This window comes from Syngnathus leptorhynchus, chromosome 4 (assembly GCF_054491065.1).
Source record: "Syngnathus leptorhynchus isolate UIUO chromosome 4, UIUO_Slep, whole genome shotgun sequence".
Taxonomy (NCBI): domain Eukaryota; kingdom Metazoa; phylum Chordata; class Actinopteri; order Syngnathiformes; family Syngnathidae; genus Syngnathus; species Syngnathus leptorhynchus.
In genome coordinates, this window is record NC_141198.1 from 12,766,465 (window position 1) to 12,791,318 (window position 24,854).

Here is a 24,854-nt window from a genome sequence, read left to right on the forward strand (position 1 = left end):
GTATGCATGTGAGACAAGGACTAATGATACTCACATGACAGCAACATGGCAACTTTAAACGGCACCAAATATCAAGTATGGCGTGCACAGACTTAATTTAATGCGAAAGCAGCCCACACGTCAGCACAGACCAGTTAATCATTGATGCACATGTTCTGAATGAAAAGTAAAGAACAAGTTCACTTCTGCACATGGGTACGCTTTTATTTCAGGTATACAAGTTACAGCATTAAAATAGACAATGGCATGAATTAAATATGAACTATTTTAGGATTGAAACAAAAAATAAATATAAACTATTTTAGGATTGAAACAAAAATTTAATATCAACTATTTTAGGATTAAAACAAATCACAAAAAAATACATTCATGCACAAGAAAAAAGTCGTGCAATATATTCTGTTTTGTGTAGATAAACATACATAAAATAAAAATGTTCATGTTTGTCATGTGAAAAACAATAAAATAGTCCTTCAAATATTCATTTTCTGTGAAAGAAAAAAACAAGAGTAAATATGCTAAATCAAATTGTTTGTTTATTGTGAGAATAAACAATAGTGGCAGATGCATGACTTTCATTGCACAGTGAAATTTCCAATGTCAATTAAAAATACAGTCTTGTAGTCTGTTACTTGTAACTTGTATTGCATACCTCATGAGCATAGTACATTTGTAATATAAAAATCAGCATAATCAGAGGCCACTATTCAAAGTAAAATATCTGGAGTCTCTTGACTTTACATTACCATTAGCTAACCTCTGGTATCCATCATCATCCGTGCCTACATGACGCTCCATCAGTCTCTTGATTGACCAAAATCAAAAGACTGGCTGTCGAATTGGCTGCTTTCCAGGAGAAGCACTTGCGATTATTTGTGTCTTTGCAGCACAGTGGAGATGAACTGTTGTTGGAGAATATCTTTGTCCAAGTTCCTTCCTGATAGCCAGCACAGACAGAAATTGTAATCGCGGTAGTGCTTTTACCACTATCTGGAATCAGTGATATTAGTTATTGACTAAGCACCATTGTATTAGTCATTAAAAAAAGGCAAAGGTTCTATAAGATGTCTTGTGAACGGACCCTCTCCCCCCCCCGGTCCTTCTTGTTAGTTCTAAAGACTCATGCTTCAATGATCATGTTATACATTAGCTGGATAAAGTGAACATTAGCTAGGGAACATGTGTGAAAAGCAATGATAGTGTGTGTGTGTGTGTGTGTTTGGGTACGTGTTGTTTCTCTACCTATAAAGACCAGCCGGCTGATCCGCGGCTGCTCCTCCCAAAGCTGGGGAGTCTCATTCAGCTCATACAGTTCGTGGACCCCCTGCAGCATGAATTGGTGTGCTTTGGCTGCCAGTGACACCATTCCCTAGAAACACGCACGTCACATGTGACTGGTGACAGATTAACCCACAGTCAAAGAAAAGAGGCCCGGGACTGATGAATAGCAATAATTATTGATGGCTGCCTGCCACTGAGGCAACTATTTTGCTTTACTGTACCTTTAAGCGGATGACACTCATGGGTTGCCCCTCTTTGTTTCTCAGTGTCTTTTCCCAGAGGAGATCCTGCAAAATGTGTGGAAAAAGAAAAGAAAGGCTTTACTTTCTCAAAGGGTCGCATTGTGAGCGAGATAATTGGGGAACGGGAATGGGGAGGCAAAGCCGAGGATCACAACATGTGTTTGTACCTGAATGAAAAGATTCAGAGCATCTTCTGAAAGACTTCCCGCCACTTCAAAAGTCACTGTTAAAATACTCTGACAACAGGAGAGGATTCATTTGAAAACAAATGACAACTTTTCTGCTTCATTCAATCACACTAGCCACAATATTAGGTACGTCATGAGATCAAGAGACAGGTCACACATTTTGCTGAGAGATAAAAATAAAACAAATAAACAAATAAAATATGTATGGTATTTTTTTCCAGCTCGTACAAGCAGAATTTGAAAATAATGAAGTTCTTCCAACAAATGTAACATTTTGATGAAAAATTATAGAAGCATGTTGAATGTTGTGGAATGATATGGAAAAAATAAGAATTTGAATAGTTTGAATCAGTTGATTTATGTGAAAAGAGGAGCAAAAAATAGCGTTATTTTTTTACTCATCTTTAAATTTTGAACATTTGTATTAGGAATAAGACAAACATTTTAAAGTGCCAATGATTTGAATCGGTCAAAAAAGAATGAAATTCATCTTACGGCTTTACACTCCCAAAACTAACTTACTATTGCTTTCAAAACCTTCTTTCAAAATACAACACATTACACATTTTCTTTTTTTTTTCCGAACAGAAGACAGTGAAATAAAAAAAAGCCATTAAGACGGTTAAACAAAAGACACCCCGGATGATGACAATGTTAACGACCATGTTGAAAAGCACAACTCCACTTGGCACCTCTCTTCTTCTGCTTACAAACAATAGTGCAAAATAGCCCACCCTGCTCTCGTCCCTCATTTCTCACCCTCCTCTCGAAACTTCCTCGTGGCATTAAAGGGGCACTTTGCAGATATTTGCTGTTTTTGTGTCAAAGTGTTAAGGTTACACACTTCCTTGTCATTTGGTATAACAACAGCAAAACAGTCTTCTCATTTACATGAAAAGAGCAACAGGCTGAGGAGGAGGAGGGGGGGGGGGTGGCATTTGTGTTGGGGGATTACTTCAGGGAGGGTTTGGCTTCATGCGGGAAAAGGCAACGTGAAGAAAACAGACGACAATGGTGGTATTTACACACACAAACGCGTCTCATCTGCATCCATCCTGCGGTAAAACTTAATAGGCATCAAACAATAGAAGGCAAATTGAGGTGATGAGCAATTTAGGCTCATTTCTAAAGAAAACACCTGATGAAAAAGGCCTTAGAAATACATTTGGAATATGACCAATTTGATATGGAATGGTAGACGTGAATATCGTTTGCTACTGTAAAAAGATCAAATACGCACGCTCCATCTTTTAACACTATTAATATGTCGCGCATGACTCAAAAGTGGTTCTATGTGTAAGATAACACAAAAAACAACATCAAAAGCTTCCAAGTTGATCACCACCCCAAAAAAAAAAAAAAAAAAGCCGGGGAGGGAGTTGACACCGTGGTGTCACCGCCCGAGGGGATGCGAGGCACAAGTTTTTGGGCCCCCAGGTGAATGCATTCCCTTAATCTTGCAGGAAATGATGTGTCAAAAGATATTAGCAAACAAAACACAAAGGCCAAGGGAGTGAATAAAAAAGTACAGTAAAGACAATACCTTGTCAAGATGAGGTCTGCTTGGTTTCACAAGGTGCAGCTTCTCTGCTAGACTGTCAAGAGGAGAAATAGAATTCAATGTGATCTTTTCAGATCTTACATTTATTACAGGTACTCTGAGATCCTCCTATGCGCTCAATGAGACCGCAGATATTTATCGTCGACGGCTTTTGCTGTCATCTATTCAGACAATTTTGTTTTTAACAGACACACTGGCACTGCCTTGGCTATTTCTTTGGATGACAACTGTTTTGTACCAACAATGGGTCAAAAAGTGGAAGCAAACGAGCATAACAGTTTCCATGGAAACACCAAAAACAGTCTGAAAACAAAGCATTAGCAGGATCTGCGTGGGCATTTCTAGTTCTTCGATCGTAAAACGGACACAAAAGGGCGGCCTTGAAATAAGGCTGCTATCGGCACCGATAAAATATCTGGAATCGATACTCGCCCATCCTGAGCCAAGCCAATACAATTTCTTCCCTTTTAATATAAAACCTGTGCGTATGTAAACTGCCCCAAAGGATTACAAGGAATCATTCTTGGTTTATGTCCCCCCATTCTGCAGTATAATCAATGCTTAACAACACCACCGCTCAATGGACTTGTGAAAACTTTAGAAATGGCAATTAAAGCCTACAAAACGCTCACTGCAGCCACCAAACAAACTCGGCCTATTGTTCCCCGCTCCCAGTCCCGCTGACCTCACGAGGAGGCTAAATGTTGTGCCCAGCGGTTTGAGCCCGATGCGCTGTTAGTTAGTGCCACACAAGTGGAGCGGCAGGGGGGCCCGGTTCAAACAGCCAGCGTGGGCTTTGGGGAGGAGCCCCCCCCCCCCCTATCCCTGACTCTCAAAGGCGAGGGGGAAAGGAGCTATCTGTTGGGACAAGGGGGACTCCTCGGGAGCCGGCGGACACACACGGCTCTAATCCTCTGCAGCTGGCCTCACACACACTGAGCGAGGGCATGTAAGAGAACTTTAACGCCGTGGCCCGTTTCATTCACATGAAGGGATGAACACTCACTCTATTCATGACAATGACATTCTACCAGAGGGGACACAATATGATGACCACCCTGGGCTGGGCTGGGGGGCGCACAATAAAAGAGTCTGTTAATTAAAAAGAAACACGGCGAGCAACACTGTCAAAGACTGTTGGCTACACGTTTCGAATGGACGGCTAACAAAAGCCCGTCGAGGCAGAACACGGCTATCGTGGTAAGATAGCAACCGGCACAATAACAAATAACACGGGAGTTTACGCTCAACAGACACTTCATTAGGCACACCTGCAAATCAAATTAAAATGGACTGAAAAATCTGACAAAAAAATTTCCTATTTATTTTTATTTTCTGTAAAATATTGGCTTCCTCTTTTCATATTAATCTTAAGAATGACCAAAATGTATTTTTTATAAAAGTTAACACTTATTCTTGTGTATGATGACTTTATTGGCTATAGGCTAGAGTTTAAGATGTGTATGGTAAAACTCACTTTGCTCCATCGTTACAGTCAAAAGCGTGAAGGTCAAGAACTTCTGAGAGGGCCACCCTATGGAGGAAGATCAAATTAGACTTTTTTTGTGCCGTTTTCCCATCCCTTTAGAAACACTGTGGGTTAAGCCTAAGGCAGAAATGAAAACATTTGTTGCCTGAAAGTGACGCGAAACTATATCGATTGACGAGAAGGTTTTTCTGATTAACCCCTCGCTGCGTGGCCCCTTTTATCTTCTTGCCCTTGAGTGAACTTTAGTGGTGGGGGTGGACAAATACACACACTCCCAAATCCTTGACAGACGCTGCTTGTGTCAGCCAGGTGCTACCTAGGTCCAATAACAAGCCAACAGAGTATAGGCAAACGTAAACGCACACCCAGTCCCCGTTGGCAGGAAGACCCCGGGTCAAGGAGAGCAAAGCATCCTGGGTAACTGGACACCCGTGCACGTCTGCAGCGCTTTGTGAATGTTTTCATCATGTGAGTGTGCGTGAAGAGGAAGAGGAGGCAGGCCCTCTGACGCAATGTCACGCCTACACCCCTTCATCTTTGATATGAAGATCTGAGGAGGGGCAACATGTAGAGTTCATCTGACACACTTTATAAACAAAGCAAAGAGGGCGGCCCGCAGAGATGCTTTACAATCTCACGATAAAAATAAGACCCCGCTGTGAGCGCGACGGCGTTAACTACCTTGATCTTTGGGTTTCCAGGATCTTCGCCACACCGTTTATTGACCTGGGGGTGGGAGCAGCAATTGTTATTTCTTCTACCACCACATCCATCATTTTCAACATGTCCCCACATCATGGTGAAGAACACAAAGATCTTACCTGACAGCATCTCGGAGTTGAACAAGTTCCGTCTCCTTCACCAGATCAGTCTTGTTGATAATTGTCAGGTCTGCGAGTGCAATCTGCCTACAAAAGATAAAAAAATACAAGATTTACTCGTACAGGAAAATTATTAGGCTAGAATTACACTGCAGGTCTTGCAAGATTTGCTGAGCTTTTGTGACATCAAGATGGGTGGTGAGAATTACACTCATTATCACAAAATATATAAAGTTGTCTATTTAGGATATAAAAGCATTCATTAACATATAAATGCAAATCTAACCTTTCTGCCTCATTCACAAGTCCATCAGGTTTTTCCTCTGTTAGATGCTACAAAAAGGAAGCATGAGCAGAGTGTTAAGGATTGACAGCATGCCATTTTTTTTAACATCACAACTTGAATTTCATCATAATACATTTTCTTTCCAGTTTGATTTGATTTATTTATGTTTGTATTTTTTTTCTATTTAGTAACCTAAACGGACTAGTAGGTATATATGTCATATATAAATTTCTGCACACCAAAGGAAATGTAAAAAAAAATAATACATTGAAAAGTGTTTTGTGGGTTGTAATAATTGGGTCAAAAGACTTTGGATATTAGGATAGTCTGCAGAGCATATGAAGGGAGAGCTATGTTGGAATGATTGCTTCACTGGAAGTTCTCCTTACCGGCATCTGGCCTCCTCCACTTGGGCAGGCTCGACACCTTTGCAATAGAGCTCATTATGCAGGTGTCACTTGTCCTGTTCTTTCTAAATGCCCTCGGGAGCGTAGGATGTGTGTGTCTTCATGTGATACTGCTATTGTGTGCTATCTATTGCGCCGCACTTGCAAACTTAGCATCTTTAATCAGGCTTAAAAGTGACACTCTATTTGAATGTGCATGACAAATATTGCAGGCGTGTTTTGCCATTCCATCTTGAAAAGAAACCGGTTTTCTCACACCCTAGGTGCGTCTCCCTGGTGTGTGAGGTGATGTTTTACGTTTGATTAAGGGCGATGTGGTGATTCTATTATAAAAAAAAAAAAAAATGCTTTAACTGAGGAAAAAAGCAGTTAGCATACCTCAATAACTGAATGAGCTGATGATTGATTTTCATTTCACGGAACTTTTTTTTTATCTTGATCTCTTTGATAATAAATTATTTACATTTATTCTAATTAATGGGAACACACTGAAGGAGCTAAATTAATGAAAATTTCATTTTAGGAGATATTTGTGGATAAAGTTGCACATATAATCAATCCCACATCTCACATATTTACAGAATATCCCAATTCTTGTGATTTACATTAAAGCCTTTCTTCAATGAATGTTCATGCAATAGCATACCTGGAGTCCATACTTGGCGTCAATGACGGTCACAATGCCTGAGGGAAACAAATTGACGAGGCGTAAAAAAATAAAATAAATATCGGACAATTTGTGCACATTCTTGACTAAATTGCATGCAGCCTTTTGGTGTTTTGACTTCAAGTCTGTTGTGTTGACGAGAGACAGAGGGAGACGTTTTTTCTCTCAACAAATTTGACATTTGGTCAACCGCCCTGAAACAACACAGCGGACAGCTGAGCATTGGCTTCATGTACACAGACACAAGCAAACAAAATATGTCATCCCCACAAATGTGCTTGGTACCATTTGGGTACACATTAGCCACTCCCTGCAGTAATGTTTTGAAATTACTTTTCCATGCACAACTTTTAACTTTCAGTCTTACATTTAGGACTTTCTGATAAAAGTTGCACACAATGTTCTTTTAATTTGTGTGAAAACTAAGAATGTTTCCAAAAAAATCTGTGCTTTGATTAAATTTTAAGCCTTAATATTAGAAATACTAGTCTGAGTGTAATTTAGTGTTGGGAACAGTAATGTTTCTTTTAACATGCAACTTATATGGAGCCAAATACGACCGGCAGTGTCATGTCAACTCAGAGGTGAAAGCCACATTCACTCAAATAGGCACTCAGAAACAGGCAATTTGCAATCAGCTCCAAACCTCCCAACCTGCAGGGGCAGAGAAAGATTAAACTGTCAGACAAAAACAATCCAACCCCTGAGCCCTGGAACTACCTATATACTTCCTGTAGCCTGCATGGCATGGAGAGCAATGAACAAAGGAGAAATGTTTGGCAGCACTGGAACAAACAACAAAACATCACTCAGCTCACGGTCAAGACGCAACTGGTATGAAAAATGACATTTGTATTGATTGTTGAGTAACTTTATCGATTCGAATGGTCAAATTAAGTTGAAATGTGAAGTACTTGTTTCAAAGTTTAAGTATGTCAATTTAGACAAATGTTTATTTTGGACTAGAAGAATAGACAAGTGTTTATTTTGAATTACAAGAACAGACAAATGTTTATTTTGAATTACAATGAGACAAATGTTTACTTTTACATTCTTGACAGGCGAGATGAACTCACTTACCGTCCAGATAGATGTCACTGCCGAGTTCTGCGTCGACCCAAAACATGGAAGCCACGGCACCTGGATGACAAATGAAATCTTATGTTCGGATGTGAAACAGCTCCTACAAATGAGCTGATTTCAACAAGATTTGGGGTTTGTAATGTGAGCTACTAATCTTCATCCTTGGAGTATTTTTACAAGGGTATGAAAAGAATGTTTCGACACCCAAGTCAACTATTTTAAATTGTGGAAAAAAAATGCGTCTTTAAAAACAATACCGCAGAATGAACTGTTTAAAGTTCCATTAAAATCGGAAAAAGATATTTGAATGGATGGACAAATTTATGTTCAGCACAAAATTATGGCACTTTGAGCTGCAAACAAAAGAATATTATTTAAAAAAAAAAAAAAACCAACAACACACAACTCAATCAGCATTTAAGTTTCAAGCCAGTTCTTAGAGGCAGATGTCATTATCCAAGGCTTTTGATTGTTTATCTCCAGCTCAGCTGCTACGCATATTTTTGCTCCCATCTTCCTATCTAAGATGTCATCGCAGGTCTCCCTCCGTGTTACTGTGGCAGCCACATCTTGTTCGCATAATGCACTTTTGTCAAGCTGCCAGATCGGAATAGAGAACAATTGTAACTATTTGATGGCGGTGTAATGAAAACAAAGTGTTTGAGTGACACGTTTCGTGCAAGTCATCCGACCCTTCTCTTGATGGACGGGCGACCCCTCCCCTAAAGTTGCCGTTATGATTGACAGGAGCGGCAGGGCCAAGGGCAGTAGATAACAAGCTTGTCTGCTCTAATAACATGTCAAAAGGATTGAAGACGGCGATGTGTCCACCCTCCCTGACACCTCCTATCACTTCAGCACAAGGCCCAGTTGGTGCTAGACTTATACACACATAATTAAAAAGGTCAATTTTGGACAGTTCAGCTCCAGTTCAAGTCAGCAAAGGTCCAATTACAGAATGGGTCTCTGATAATATTATCATTATATCATCATAATTATTACAGTTTGACTAATCATGTGCGTCTGTGGGGGCGGGGGGGGCATTGAGAGTGTTTTTTTTCCTCCAAGGTCCATTTGGAAGTCACCCAACCCAAAATAATAATGGCAATTATTGATACCTGGGTCAGCAAGTCCCGTGGTTTCCAAGAGGATATAGTCAAACTTGCCCTTCTTCTCCATCAGGTTCTCGATGGCTTTGAGCCCATTGTCCCTGAAAATGAAAATGTAAACTGTAGCAAGAGCCAAAGAGAAAAGAAAAAAAAAAATCAATAACTTGGCACAGAATCTCAACAATAGACACACTTGACAGAGCAGCAGAGGCAGCCATTCCTCAGCTCTAGCCACTCCTCGTAAAGTTCTCCAGCATGGCTCACGGCGAGGGACTTCTCAAGTGCGCTCCCTGTAAGAGAGTAAAGGCAGTTCATGAATGAGGGAAAAGGAATGTCATCAAGTAGCTTGGAACATGAGAGAAAAAAAAAAAAAGAGACAAAAATACATTTCAGAGAATCATCCAAAATGCTTTTCAAACAGATTGAATAAATCCACTAAATACTGTAACTCAATAAAATACAAATGGAAATTCAGTTAATTGGACCCAGATGACTTTTTAACGAGTTTTTTTTTGTTGTTGATGATTTTGATCACAACAGTGAATACTGTTTTGTATTTACCCTTGGCCATCATAGGTGCAGCTACGCTGCCCTCTGGTGGTTAAAACTACTAAACCAGGACCCCGAGTCAGCATGATCAACACATGAGCTTTACCTTCGCCGAATTCATTCAGTATGACTGCAATCCGCTTGTTGTGTTGTTCTGTTAAGATGTAATTCAAGAGGGTGGTCTTTCCAGCACCTACAAAAGAAGAGACAAATGTTAACCCCAGTTTCAAAAACAGTAATCGGGTTGCAAAATTACGTCTTTTTCCAAAGCTGGAAATCTACAATGGGAGTTTATGGGAATTAAGTAGCTTGAATAGAATTTACAATATTTGTGAAAATTGTTCACCCCTCTTGTTTTCACTAAGTGACTGCATGGACAGAAATAGAATGCACGATGCAGGTGCATGCCTCACCCAGATAGCCAGTGATGATGGTGACAGGGATCTGCTCTGCAGGTGTACCAGACTGCACGTCAATTGGCACCAATTCTGGGCAATCGTCCTCATCCTCCATCCCGTTCAAACCATTGGGCAACAAACACAATGATCTGTTGAATTAGCACAAATACATACACTCAACAGAGCCTTTCATTGATACATGAGACGCAGTAACACAAGTAACCGGCCTTTTTTTTTTCACAATTTATCATCTTAACTTCTAATTGTCAGTGAGATGAATGGAACTACACTGACTGTGTCAATATGAAGGAAGATATTTTGGTTTCATTATTTAGCTACATATGAAAGGATATCTATCTATCTATCTATCTATCTATCTATCTATCTATCTATCTATCTATCTATCTATCTATCTATCTATCTATCTATCTATCTATCTATCTATCTATCTATCTATCTATCTATCTATCTATCTATCTATCGTGGGGTAAATCAAAGATTATAAAAACAATCAAAAAGATTTTAGGTTTTAATAATATTCACCCTCTTTTGTTTATTCGATAAGCTAGCATGATTCATTCCTTCGTCCCTCTCGAATTTACAGTGATTGTACACTAGTAGCTCTTCTATCAGCTTACAAAGCAAGGCAAAAACGATTACCTGATGCAGCACCAATCACACCAGCAATCGGAGTTACTATTATGACTGGAAGTGTCTGAGCGTGTGAAGTCAGGAGATAACTGTACAGCGTGGTTTACAGTCCGGCTAATAATGTCACCAAAGATAGAGGTTCCTATGTTGGTCAAAAAGACAAAAATAACGTATACAGAAGGAAAAAATACCCAACACACCACTGAGTCATACAGAAATCCAAAAAGTAATGAAACTAAAATTAATAAACGACTAAAAAGTTGTGGCTCTGTCTGCTTAGTTTACGGGTTGTGGCAGTGTGCAGTACGTTTAAGAGTCCGGCTCACACAACGAAGGAAGGTCCGGGTGATAAAACCAAGCTAAAAACGTCAAGAATAATGCGTTATAATGGTAAATCAAAATTTGATCTACATTGAGTAACTTTTAAATATAACCACATATCTGTGTATGTAAAATTTATATTTTATATATGTATATAGGGCTGTAATAACAAATAATAATCACAAGAGGGCCCTAATAGACCTTTCTTTGAAGCAGTAAGCAGCAGTTTACAAATTAAATATTAAATATATAAACATTTAAACTACTTTTGTGTAAAATTGACAGATGACGTCTTTGTCCATTTAATTGTTTAAACGTAGTCAAGTAATTATTCAACAAAAATTCTCAAACTACGACTATTATTACGACTTACATATTACACTTTTTTTTTTTTAATGCATATAACTTCAAGTTGTAGGATGACACGGTGGGGCATCAGTTCAGAGGTTCTGGGTTCGATTCCAGCTCTCGCGCCTGCCTTTTAGTTTTCTGGCACGTTCTCACCCAGACAGGAAGTAGATTCACAAACTCGTACTTCCGGACTCTGGAATCAAGAAGCGCGCGCATTCTGACGACGGCGGAGCTTCTCTTGTAGTGCGGAGGCGGTGCCTCAGTGACAGCCGGGGCGGGTGAAGAGAAGCCGCGGGCAGGCAGGCAGAACTCAGCCCAACACACCGAAGACAACCGACCGGCAGCGGTTGAGCAGCATCCCCCCCCCCTCTTTTTCGGACTTTCGACCTCCGGTCTCCCATGGCATCTGTGACCAGTGCGGAGCGACGGGCTTTTGCTTTGAAAATCAACAGGTAAAACCCTCAACAATAACTCTTTTATGTTTTTGTGCAACTATTTTGACCTATTGTTACGGGGGAACAGTTAAACCTCATGTAACTGCTACATCGGCTTTGTTCTCTCTTTTTCGACTCGACTTTATAAATTGACTCCATAATGTATTCCGGTGAATAAATTCACGCACTAGCACTATATCTATCCTGTGCTGTGCCATACAAGTGATTATGCTGTAATCTATATGAGAAGGCATGTGCTCATAGTTCCTGCAGGTGTAGAGGAAGTTACTACTGTACATGGAAGTCCATTGTGTCTTATATTCAACGCTAACTCATTAATAGAGCCTAACGGGGAGCTTCCTGTGAATAACTGTCAATGCATGTGACGCTTCCCTGTTTTTGTAGAGGCACGTGATGGTTTTTAAAGTAGTGTTTTCCAACCTTTATTGAGCCACATATTTATCCAGAATGTAGATGCACAGATGAATGAAAGTACATCTTGTCACACAGTGGGAAATTATTTACTTCCACTCCCTGTGACTAGAAGTTGCTTCATTCATTCCTTTTCTATCCGGTTTATTGTTCATGGGACTGCTGAAACCTATTCCAGCTGACTTGAGTTGAGAAACAGTGTGCACCCTGAATTGGTCGCCTCCCGATCGTTGGTCACATAGACTCTAGACAACCCTAGATAAACAACCATGCATAACAAAGGATGATTTAGAGTCTTTCTAGTTTTGCAATCTACATACATATCAAACCCAGTCATTGAATTACTCAGCGAAGTAAATGTTTCAAAATACACCTAATTACAAAAACATGTCACTGAATGAACTGTTTGCCGAATTGTGATGTCACGCAAGGAGGGATGTTTCTGCTGCACTCACCACATGCACAGAGTAAGTGTTTTATATTGTTTTCACGGCGGCCACAGAGTTATTAAGACACCTGACAACTCTGCTATGTCAGCATTTAATTGATCAGTGAATTATGCATTCATCTTAATGGGAAAAAAAAATCCAGCATAGGAAGGTTTGCCTCTATGAATGTGTCCAGTTTGGTGCTGATCCCAATTATGATTGTTCAGCCTTGGCAGAGGTTTGCACATTCCACTTTTGCAACGTAGTGGTCCAATGTGAGAGATGCAGAGTAAGCAAAGTGCTTACTGTAACATTTTTCAATCCTGTGCATTGTCCCTATTCACCCTTTTGCCATTTTAACCTTCAACTCCAGCTCCCTTCAACTGAGGGTCAAATGAACTCTATGACACAATAATTGAACAAATGTTATTGTGAGCATGTGTTGGTTATTTTTTTTTTTTTTATAATACCAGTTCCTGTAGTATTCAGTTGTAGAATTGAATCCAAATAGCAAATAGTCCCCATATCACATCCCACTGTTTTCATCTTTACGTCAAATCCTTTATCCATTCCAAAGGGAATGTTGCACAGTGCTTTTTTTTTTTTTCATAATCCATGACACATCAAGGCTGTTGCTTTGCTGTACAGCACTGAGCTCAGCTGCATGGGGATGTTAGGGATTTTTGGACCGCTGTCTGAATCCACTGATGAGCCAGCAGAGCAGCTGCTTGCAGGGTGCCGTGAGGCCCAAGGACGCATGCCAATGATATGCTCATTGATAGTGACATGATCTCCCTCATTGCAATTAAATAAGTCATTGACAGTATATGTGAAGAATTGTGCTTCTTTATGCTAAAAGTAAAAACCAAAAAAATGCACTGCACAGGAATGGACATTTGGCCTTCAATGTGCAGAAAATGTTTGAACATTTATTTTTTATATTATGAAATGAAGAATAATTTAAAACGCAACCAAAGGTGAAAAAAAAACTTTCCATTGCTGAGATAATGCTCTTCTTCAGATTGCATCGATTCCTCCCCATTGACAGCGCTGTGAATGACAAATTAATCGCGTAAGTTGTTGTACCCATTTGTAGACTCAGGCTAGTATAAAGGTGGGAGTAAGTCATATATGTACAAGTTGCAATTAAGTCTCAGGCCCCCACTAAATATCAAATACTAAGTCAAATAGTCATTACCAAGTAATAACTAATCGTATTGGAAATAATCCTGATGATTGTATTTGGAATCATCGACGGCACTCCCTCCATGACACTTGCTTGACAGCGTGGCTTCTGCGCTCCGCGTCACGGCGTAGTAGTGGGTTGGCAGGTTTACACAAAGGTCCACAAAATCCCTTTCTTTACAAAACAAACGGCACATTATCTTCTGGAGGCAGATGTCGAATGCAAACAGGAAAGATTTGTGAAAGTATCAGTCAAGACGAGCCTCGCATAGGTCTTATCCTTCACCGCCTCGACTCTAAAATTACAAATCAGCGCAACTAACATTTAACATGAATCCCACTCATATGGAGGATGTGTCTCTTGGTACAAAATGAATCCAGACTCTCCTACAATGCTTGAGGAGGAAATCCTGTACATAGTGCTGCTCCGGTTTCACTTCACTTTTCCACCACCAAATGATTTTTTTCCCCCATTGTAAGCAAAAAGAAGGCAGAAAGAAGAGGTCGTCCATGAAGAGAAGTAGCATGACCATATGGTAGCAGGTGTGGAGACAGCTGTGGATGCGGACGGAGCCTCCACCGTTCAATACTTTTTAAGTGACCAGGGGTGGTCCGGATTGAGTTACATGGGATTTACTCGGACTAACAAAAAAAAAAAAAAAAAAAAAAAGCCCCCCAAAAAACGTATTAAGAATTGAAATCAACTTGGCAGTAAGATTTGTTTTGGTCACTTGGGCTTACTCCTGTGTTTGTGCGTGCCTGCCCCTGGCAGGAAGCTGAAGCGCGATGGTGCAGATAGCAGCACGGCCCATTAAAGTCTGGAGACATATGATAGGATGAGACAGACACACAGCGGGGGCATCCCGCCACCACAATCCTCTTGAAGTCAACGCCACGCCACACTCTGTTATTCTTCCACTTCCTCTTTGGACCAGAAGACGGGAGGTGGTCATTTTTGGGGAGGGCTAGCTATGTTAGGAAGACTCGTAGTTTCTGTCTCTATGTGCTAACACAATGCGATCAACCTCCCTGCCAACAACCTCCTCCATAAAATTGGCACACCACTCACTCTGCACAGAAATTAGTTTGAACAAAATGGATCAAACTTTGTGTGACAAACCTCATAAGCACTTGCCCTGAAGCGTTACATTCCATCACTCCATTCTGGCATGAGACTATCCCAGCTGATGTATCACTATATGAAGAGAGATAATCAAGAGCAGAATTTTCCCATTCAGAAATCCAATCAGAATGTGTCAGTAAGAGCTGGTAAAATGTGTGATGATGGGGTATCAGGGGGGGGGGGGGATTGTCACATCTTCAGGAAGGCTTGCGCAACGATTGCAGAAGTGCTGACAAAAACACACCATGTGCACACACAGCAAGTGCAGGCCTGCAAGCGTGATGCAAGAAAATTAGTTGCTATCGGGGGAGCCAAACAACTTGGGAGCAGGTTTTAGGAACGCGAGTAAATACAGGATTTAAATAAGTACATCTTGGCCATTATGTACTCGGGACTTGCGTAGTTCTTATGTCTTGTCTGCTCGTATCTTCTCGCTGTCTTATCGATTTGCTTGTGTTTAGTACCCTGCTTTCTTTCTGTCTTTGTCAGATGATTGCTTTTGTTTCTGTTTCTGTTTGTGAATCTGTCCCCAGTTTTGTTTTACCACTTTGTGTTTTGTTTTTGGACTTATAGAAATAACATGATGTTTTTTTTTATTCCACAAGCTGGTTCAAAGCATACTGTTATTTCGCAACATGTTTTTTGTCACTTGTTATTATTTTGGAACATGGATCGTAAACTGCGGCAATACATAGACAATTTTTGGTCATGATGTTACATGATTATTGTTTTCCAGGAGAGTAAAGTGACTCTCAGTGGTCTTTTTTTTCAGGGTGTGACTCTTTCCTGACTTAATCATTAGTTGTCCAGTTGTCCTGTCATTAAAGTTAGTTTGTTAAAAACCCCCAAAACAAAACAATTTTGGATATCTCTCGCACTGGTGCAGCCCGAGTTGCCAATGCGCCACTGCTTGGCTGCGCTCGGGTTTTATTTTGGGACGACAGCGTCAAGCTGAAAGGGAGAGCCGTCTGGGAAATGACTTAGCGGTCATTCACGGGATCAAAGACCCTGACGTCCCAGACTGGGCTGACATAGCAGAATACAACACATAACTCTTCATATCGTGATTGTTTCTTCACAACTGCACAAACGGTGTCTTCATACTCAAATATGATACTTTACGACACTTTTATCCAACATTTTACTAGAAAAACTTAGCAGAGCACCTAAATACTACCCCGGCCAAAGGACGGCCGGGTCCAAAGAAGACAATAGTCGCAGGCTGCTTGTGTGCTGTGATGAAATAATGCCTGTGTGCTGCTGGCAAGGCCTGATTACTGTTTTACTTGCCTGCTCTTTTTATAGCCAGGCGCTTTGTGTTTTGAATGGTAGCAGGCGACCAACCGCAGTGGGGTGTGCTTGCGAGTATGCTCGTGCACATGCAAATGATACTTTTGTATTCAGTTGTTCAAGGGTTGTAGTGACATGGATATGGAAGGCCTTTTTTTGTTTTTTTGCTTATTGTCGTGGAATGTACAGTATATAAGCAGAATATTTGTAATGTACTTTGTGGTGCTAGGGCTTGCCCCTTTAGAAGTGGAGTGTTAAAAACTTTTTACAAGGCTTGAATTGCTACACATACAATATTAACACAGTCATCCGTCAATACTCTCTCGGGGTCGGAGAAAAATGTCATGTTTTTCTTTTGTGTCGGCTCAGTTGCTGCATAAAAGTGAAACGAGAGCATTCCAGTCTTGCGATCCAGATGCTGTCTGCGTGGGATAGTAGGAAACGAAATTTCGATCTCTTTATGTGTCTTGACGTGAAGAAATTGACCTTAGAGCAGACTTTGACTTTGCCTTTTCTTTTTTAGACGTTTGTAAATGATCTATTTCGTTTAGGTCAAGATAATGAAGCCATCATCCTCTCATCTCAAAAATAACCTATAGACTACAGGCAATAAAAATGATCGTAAAGGCTTCGGTGTATGAGTGTTTGGCGTGATGTTTAGCGAAGAAAACGTTCAGACCCGTGACGTAACCCGTGTATAATGTCTGTCGTTGTTTATTTTTAATGCTCCTTACCTATATTCATTCGTGGCTTTCAAATGACAGGCAGAGTCGTGTTGATTACATAAAAGGAAACTCTAGTGTTGGACTTTGCCCTGAAAACTAGATGCAGCTCACTCACCCGAGCATGCCCCCCACCTTCCAGGTATGTCATGTCTTGACTCACATAACACTTGACGTTGTTTGTAAATGGAAGGTGTGTCACATTTACACTGGAGCGTATAAGATGGAACACAATCTGTTTACCTCTGATCCCTTCCACTTTCAATGTTTTTTTTTTCCCCCCCTCTAAGGAAATACTGGAAATAGTAAGAATCTGTCTAAGAGTTTTATGCAAATTAGGAGGAATATTCTACACTATTTTGGTCGACATCAGCATTGTAGAAGAATAAGTACGGTTTCATCTGTGTTCCTCTGTAGCTTAAGGTTCATAATGTAAAGTATGTTACAATCAATGGGCATTGTTTTTTTTTTCCTAGAAAATCAAATACACTTCAATTTTCTCAAATGAATCTTTGGTGGATGCATCATGAGTAAGGCGCTGGAGTGGTGTTGAAATACTGGTGCGTCTCCACTTTGGACTGGGCTCATAGTTGTAATTAGCAAGACTCGTCCTTCCTATTTGGAACCCGGCATTAACATGGACAAGTGGGCGGCGCTGTGGTGTGGGTTCACCACTGGCATGGCCTGCCCTTATTGTAACATAGATATAAAAAGTAACCCCCCCCCACCCAAGTGTCTACTTTTATTGTGTTTGAAAAAAATAATTGACCTACATATAGTGGAAACTCCAAAGTTAGAACACAATTGATCACATGATGCAGGGTTACCTCCAGGCTGTTGTAATTTCCCTAAATAAATATTCATGTCTCTTTGTTTGGGAAGCATAGAGGTGAGCTGCAAGAAACTTCCTCAATGATTTCTTTTTTTTTTTCCACTCTTTGGCCTGCCCACTTTTTTGGCATTGCAAACGCGCAACTAAGCGCACATGAACACCCACTGTATCTTCCCACTGTCTTTGAATTTAACCTTCCATTGTAACGTCATGTCGATTTTCTGCTACAGCCCGACTCTTAAATCAGTACCCCATATTTATTCCACGGGGTGCCAACGTGACAAAGCCGCCACTGAGTTGTGCTTCTGTAGTATGGAGGGAACAATAGTGTGAATGGAATCACCATGGATGAGCAATTCAAACTAATGCGAGTGGGAACAATGGTGGAGCTGGAGTTGTAGCACTCATTAAGACCCATGACATGCCTGTTGCTTGATATATGCCTAAAACGTAATTTCAACAATGTTGGCTGTGTGTCTGAACTTGTCATTTGAAAGTCTAAAACATTTTTTTGTTCTAGGCATTCATCTGCCGAGATCAGGCGAAACTTCAGTGGCAACTATGGCTATTATCACAGACGGACAAACTCCAACGCCTCAACCACGACGTACCTCACCGTGGTGAGTTGAGCTTTGTCGACACTGAGTTTGTCATATTATTCACCAACGTGACTCTTCTGATTGTAAATGATTGTCATTGAAGCAAGGATCTGTCACATTTTATAAAAATCATTTAAGATGTTAAAAATCTGATGATGTCCAATAGTTGTACTTGAACACACTTGGGAGATTTCATCTGCTGTAAAGTTGGTGACAAGCCGAAGCCGGAGCCACTCAGGTTCTGTGAAGCTGATGCTCAGTAATCCGTCGAAGGGATTTGTTCCCGCTCTCACTCTTATGAACCCTCTCTCTTCACACTTTCATTTTCTATTCCCACCCTTCCTCGCCGCATTTGCCGACCTACATCTCGCCAGAGCCGACCGAGTTTTCCAAAGCTCAGAGGCGGCACTCCTGACACTCACTCTCTCTGACTGAGTGTGCTCCATGCCTTTGATTTAACACACACACGCACAGTCCCCAGCGAAGATGCATGAACGAGTCAGCTGAGAGGCTCGAAGGAGGATGCCTCGCGCCATTCATCTCTTTTCCAGCTCGCGACGACGTGCTCCACGGTTAATCCTTAACCTGCTTGGGAAGTGGGTCAGGAGCTAGGCGGGATGGGGGGGGTCTGCCTACCTTGCAGCTTACATGGGCAAATGTTTCATATGGCCGGATTTGGGATGTGGGAGAGGGATTTTTAATGCCTTAATCTCTGGGATGATAGTTTCCCTGTTTATTTGTTTTCAGAATTCCCTCCATGCCCTTTTCCATTTTTTTCTTGGACTCGTACGGCAAACAGATTCATTCATCAATTTTCAATAGAGTTTGTCTTCACTATGGTTGCAGGTGTACGGGTTCTTGCTTGAAATTCAAATCAGAACCTAAAAATGTGGTACACGGTGATTACATTAAAAAGAAAAGTTGCATGTGTGTTTGTATGTGTAGTTTTCAGTTAATGGATGGAAGGAGGGCGTGCAGATGTCACTTCCTGTTAATCCTTGTGGTTTGTCTGAAATGTTATGTTCAAGGCACAATTTAAAGACTTGATATTGGCCAAAGAAATGCATTATTTGATAAGGTTGATCTTTGATCCACTGTACTTTTCAGCTTCTAGGAATATGAGGATGGATCATATTTAAGAGGATCTGCATCACGGCTTAGTTTCATTAAAAAGCAGCGAAGCGCCGTGCAGTGTAGGTGCACACTGTCACTTCTCACATCCGGCATGCGCCATTTTGCACGCTTCCCCTTTTCTGTCACTTTTCAGTTGTCGTCAGGGTAAGTCCGCAGCATTTCTCTATGAGCACATATCAGGAAAGGGTTTGCTAAAATAGTTTTTCGAGTCTACTTCAGTTGTTGAAATGACACATTTTGCTTGTGCTGCGCTGTACACTTTGCTTGATCTTACAAAATCTTATGTCTTGAGATTTTTGAACTGACTTCCTGAGTTTTGCTTAACCTTCCTAACTTTTTTTTTTTATATAAATGATTAATACACAGACACCAACTACTGAAAAAAATATAGTGTTGCTTCCACATAGCAACATGCACTGATCAGAGGCATGCATACATTTGCATTCATTTGTTCTAGTTTGCCGCCACGCTTGAAAGACACGATGGCGACGATGCAGACAGCGAGGTTGCGTCTGCTCCTAATGATCTACCACTTGAACATTAATGCTCACCACTCGCATGATAATTTGCTGCTAAAAACCACGCCTTAGGGTGGACAGATGTGCAGCAACACGTCTGTAGGTAAATGGAATTTGCTCGGCGCGCGATTGTCGGCTTGAGCGTTGACTCATCGTGTTATGTTCCTGCAGTCATTTCTCTCTTCTCACTGTTAATTTGATTGCGATAATCTTACTTTTCTATTAGTACTCTATTTTTATTTCAATCTAATGGTAGACCTTATTTCAGCCTATCGCCAACATTCTATCTCGACTATGATAACAAGTAACAACACTAAGAGGACCCTGACGACTTACTAAAGCCACAGATTCATCTTCCTCTTCTTGCAAAAAAACAACGTAAAAGGAAAAGTAAATGTGATACCCTTTTTATGTATTCCCCCCCCTACCTTCTGTGGTGTTCTTTTAAGTGGCTTCAATGGGTTTTGGGATGATTTTCGACGCTGTGTTCCAAGCTCACTCAGGCAAAGACTCGGTGCAAGAGTGACTGTGAATTGTACTGGTAGCTATAAATAGAACCATCTGTCTCATCCAGGCCACTTTGTTCCATTTTGATTTTTTCGGGACAGGTAAGAGGTAGCAGAAAATAGCCTTTTAGAATAATCATTTTTTTCCATTACTGATTGCTGCTAATGCATTCTCCTGGTTCAGTCAAACTGAACGAATTGAACAAATTGAACGGAGCAGCACAGTGGAATAGTGTTTAATGCATATGCCACTCAGTTTGAGGTTCTGGTTCAAATTCCAACATTTATGTTCAGAAGTGTAAGGCAGACTAATTTTCAGCGCTGCTTGAAAGCTTATAGTTGTCCGAAATGACTTAGAAGAAAAATACTAAACTGCATTTAGTTGTGTTTGTCCTAAACTTTTCAATTTGGTTCCTCAGCCGCAGTCGTATGACGCGGTGGATCCTTTGGACCTGGAGGAGTTCCTGATGTCGCAGCTCCAAAGCGGCGACTCTGCCCTGATGCAGGAGCTCGGCGACTTTCCCGACGATGACCTAAAGGTGGACCTGGTGGAGAAGGAGTGTCGTACCATCCGGCATCCTGTACCTGACGACGGGTGGGTCGCTTCCTCACAAATGTGAATCACCATAGGAACTATTTAGTAGGTAGCTGGGTAGATAAATCCAATCAGTGTAAGGGGAAACGATACTAAATATTTGTTTAATTTCCCACAAAATTTTTGTTTTGTGTTTTTTGTACTTGTATTGGATTTACAATGGTTTTTGAAAAACGTTTTATAAAAAATTGTCCCACGATTTTTTATTTTTTTTTATTTTTTTTAATCCGTAATGGTTTGAGTTGAGCTGATTGTAACTCACATTGGTGGAAAATTTTGATCTCACAAAAACCTGGTATTGAGCAAATAGTTAGTGTAGAATCTTTATGTCCACAGTCATTTGTTACTCAGTTTCTCCCTCTGAGCTTTTCTTCTGCTAATGTGTAATCATTCCATCTTGTCTCTATTTTGCAGAGTGGAGTTGGATCCCCATGTGAGAGATTGCGTCAAGAGTTACACCCAACCTTGGCTTGTGGTGTCCAGAAGGTCAGCCCTTTCAGCCAGTTCCATTCTCTTGAGTTTTACCGATTATCATAGCTTTTAAAATGATGAAGGTGGAGGGTTCAATTTGGAAAAAAAAAATAATAATAATCTGAGATTAAGCAGATTGTGCAGTCTTTTCTCACCAGAGAATAGAGTGACTGCAGACACTTGAGTTCCTTGAGAGGTTGGAAAAAGGAAACGACACACATCAGAGAGGCCGATAAATACACACCTCCAATCTGATGCATTAAAACAGACGCTATCTTAGTGTGCAAGACTTTGATGTGTGTCGTTATCTAAGTGCAGAGGTGTATCAGCGCTAACCATGCTTGTTGTTTCTAGTCTGTGCATCCCTCACTCACTAACTTGTGTGTGTGTGTGTTTGTGCATCCTCAAAGGTGCCAAGGCGATGGCTGGAGTGCATATTCGGATCGAGCCGGCCTGCACAAGCTCCTCCAGAAGCAGACCTTCGAGTCTGACGTCAAGTCAATCAAAGAAAACACACCAGTAAGATGCAAAGTGTAATCTTTTGCAGGAGGGAGGAGAATAGTTCAAATCTATGCAAAAAGGGTGATTTTAAATACTTAGCAATTTCTTGTATATATTTTTACATTTTCAGAAATATGGTACCACTCCTACTAATATCATTTACTTTTGATTGTTTTAATTTCACACTTGCAGAGCAGTAGGGGACTCCAGAAAGTCAATATTAGTACTGTATTTGGATATGAGCCATGTGTAGCAAAATGTCAATATTTCATGTTGTGTCACCACCACAAGCAGTCCAAACTCAGCTGTCGGAACAAGAAGACTTGGGGGAACTTGAGCTTTAGATAATAACCTCTGTCATGCAGTCAAGAAGTTCCAGCCTTGACTCATTCATTTCCTTCTTATGTCATTGTGTAATACTCCTGACCTGCCTCTGAGCTGTTGTGTCACACTCATATTGCGTTAGTCACTTCAAATTCTCCACGCGCCCGCTGGACTTGAACGAGACAAAAAGTCTAGGTTAGCATCAAACCCCGATCTTGTTTGTGTTTCCACCATGGGGATGTATGTAGGTGGCATGGGGGTACCTATTTCAATAGTTCTACTCTATTGTTGTAATTTTTGGATTATTTAAATTATTCTCATAATAAGTACAAAATTGTATCTCTTAGTGTTATGACTTTTGTCAGAAATTTATTTCCCATAATTATGGCTTAATTTTGTGTGGTCATAGTTAAATCCCATGACTTCTCATATTGTTTTTAATACAGTTTGGCTCTCCAACTCCTAATATGCAGCCTTTGGTTTAAATTTGTTTGGTGGGAAGCAGGCCTGAAGTTAGAGCGGCATGGCAGTCCATACTGATTGAGGGGAAACAACAACACAACGGGGTGGGGGGTAGGGTAGAAAGTGGACAATACACCAGTGGCTTTTCTGTCATGCATGTATGTGTCACACTTTTGACTCTCAAATTAGCTGATTAATCTTTCATGGTGGACTGGTGGTTCTACATATTTTAGGGAGTTTTCTTCTTTTAATTACTTCCCACTTCCCTTTCTTGGCCCGCAACTGGGGTTTGGTGCCAAGTTCCCATCCTCCTTTGTCCCAAATGAACCAACACTTGGGCTCTAGGCCTTGCGGCAGCGCCAGCCAATCTGAGTCCTCGCCATCCTCAGTACCCTCCCCCGCCCTGTCACTCCGTCCGTCTATGCCAGCACCGCTTAATCACCCAAACCAAAAAGGTCTTTATTGGAGCAGCCAGCTTCCCATGATCTGCATGCCAGATAGAGTGTGACAGCGAAGGGAAGAACGGGGCGATTGTCCTTCGGCACGTCACGGTCCGTGGCCTCTAGATCATGGTGCAATGCCCAGACGGTTCTTGACAGCAGGAATATGGGATTGATGTGTGACGGGAGTCAAAGAGACAAGAACAGCTTAGGGGATAGTATGGAGAAAGGTTCAAAGACAAGAGCGGGCATGGTCATGCCTGTGGAGTAATTCTAGCTGACTGATGTCATGGCCCGCCCAAGAGACTTCTAACTTGTTTGCAGCAGATGCTCCACTTGGTTAATTGCAACTAAGTGACAATCAGGGCAGACAGTCAACGGCCAAAATATTCAAAATATTTCTTTGGATGATGCAGTACAGTACCAACGTTATCCACAATAATAATGAATAATACAAAGTGGCATAATTTATGATACAAATGTTCTGTTGTGTTGACTAAAAGGGACGAGTTGGGCCAAACAAGAGCAGGCATGAAACCTGGTTTGGAATTAGCTAAATTGCTTGCATATGCATAACCAAAATGTCACAAAGGTACAATAACTGTACACAATCCCGCCGACTAATGAGATGTCCTTCTTTTCAAAGCTACATCCGCAACTGCAGAATGCATCAATAATATTGACAAGCAGCTCCGGTTTCATTGGACTGCAAAGTATCACATTTGGCTTGATTTCCTTTTTCATACTCATGACTTAATTATATTTTAGCAGCCGTAGCATTAGGCACACATGTTGAGGAGAGCCTTTCAATACCTTGAGCAGACCAGACAACTTTGTGTTATTGTCTGGGGGCAAAAAACTGTCAGGACTGTCAAGACTGTCAGGGCTGTCTGGATGCCTGTCAGCTGTTTTCTAGTGTCCTTGACAACATAATAACTCGAGACTTCTTTTCAAATCTGAAGTGTGATTTTTTTTTACGCTTCACAAAACATCGGAATGACATGTATTGATCAGTTTGTTTTAGTATTCCGTTTTTTTTCTTTTCTCCATTCTCACATTCAATGACATCAGCTCCCCTCCACCCTTTCTTTGTTTCAATATTCAACCCTGTCTTTTTTTGCCATCTGCCCAGGTCAAGTCTCCAACTCTAGCGGGGCTGAATGATGACTCTGGCCGCACCCTGACCTCCTCCGACTTCAACTTGCGCTGTTTGACTCCAGACCAGAGGGTGCCGGGGCTGCTGGCCTTCAGCAGTCCCGAGGAACTAGACCGCTTTAACCAGGAGAGCCGGCAGGGAAACAGACACCCTGAGGTCTTTGCGTTGTACCCGCCAATTGACGAGGTGAGGCATCATCCGTTACTTTTCGGGGTTTGCATCGTATATTTTAAAGCGGAATCATCCGATGCGGTTTGATTCAGTGGGATTTGTATTCGGTTTGCTCTGGGATGTTCAA

General features: G+C 41.1%; 2 protein-coding genes across 2 annotated transcripts in view; one reads left to right on the forward strand and one right to left on the reverse strand.

Moving 5' to 3' along the window:
- Nucleotides 1-514: 514 nt before the first annotated feature.
- On the reverse strand, nucleotides 515-11,568 carry zng1a (Zn regulated GTPase metalloprotein activator 1A). Its single transcript, XM_085908973.1, has 17 exons — nucleotides 11,427-11,568; nucleotides 10,742-10,874; nucleotides 10,097-10,230; nucleotides 9,790-9,876; nucleotides 9,328-9,424; nucleotides 9,144-9,235; nucleotides 8,023-8,082; nucleotides 6,922-6,959; nucleotides 5,869-5,915; nucleotides 5,583-5,669; nucleotides 5,443-5,487; nucleotides 4,750-4,806; nucleotides 3,255-3,306; nucleotides 1,691-1,759; nucleotides 1,503-1,568; nucleotides 1,243-1,369; nucleotides 515-937 (listed from the first exon to the last, which is right to left on the reverse strand). Exons 3-17 carry the CDS (start codon nucleotides 10,194-10,196, stop codon nucleotides 870-872), a joined length of 1,092 nt encoding a protein of 363 aa, XP_085765099.1. The 5' UTR covers nucleotides 10,197-10,230; nucleotides 10,742-10,874; nucleotides 11,427-11,568; the 3' UTR covers nucleotides 515-869.
- Nucleotides 11,508-24,854, forward strand: part of dock8 (dedicator of cytokinesis 8) — a 40,965-nt gene continuing 27,618 nt past the window's right edge. Inside the window, exons 1-6 of the mRNA XM_085908972.1 lie at nucleotides 11,508-11,856; nucleotides 18,371-18,470; nucleotides 21,027-21,202; nucleotides 21,617-21,688; nucleotides 22,084-22,192; nucleotides 24,533-24,742. Coding sequence (XP_085765098.1) covers nucleotides 11,804-11,856; nucleotides 18,371-18,470; nucleotides 21,027-21,202; nucleotides 21,617-21,688; nucleotides 22,084-22,192; nucleotides 24,533-24,742 — 720 coding nt within the window. The 5' untranslated portion in view covers nucleotides 11,508-11,803. The remainder of the gene's footprint in view (nucleotides 11,857-18,370; nucleotides 18,471-21,026; nucleotides 21,203-21,616; nucleotides 21,689-22,083; nucleotides 22,193-24,532; nucleotides 24,743-24,854) is intronic.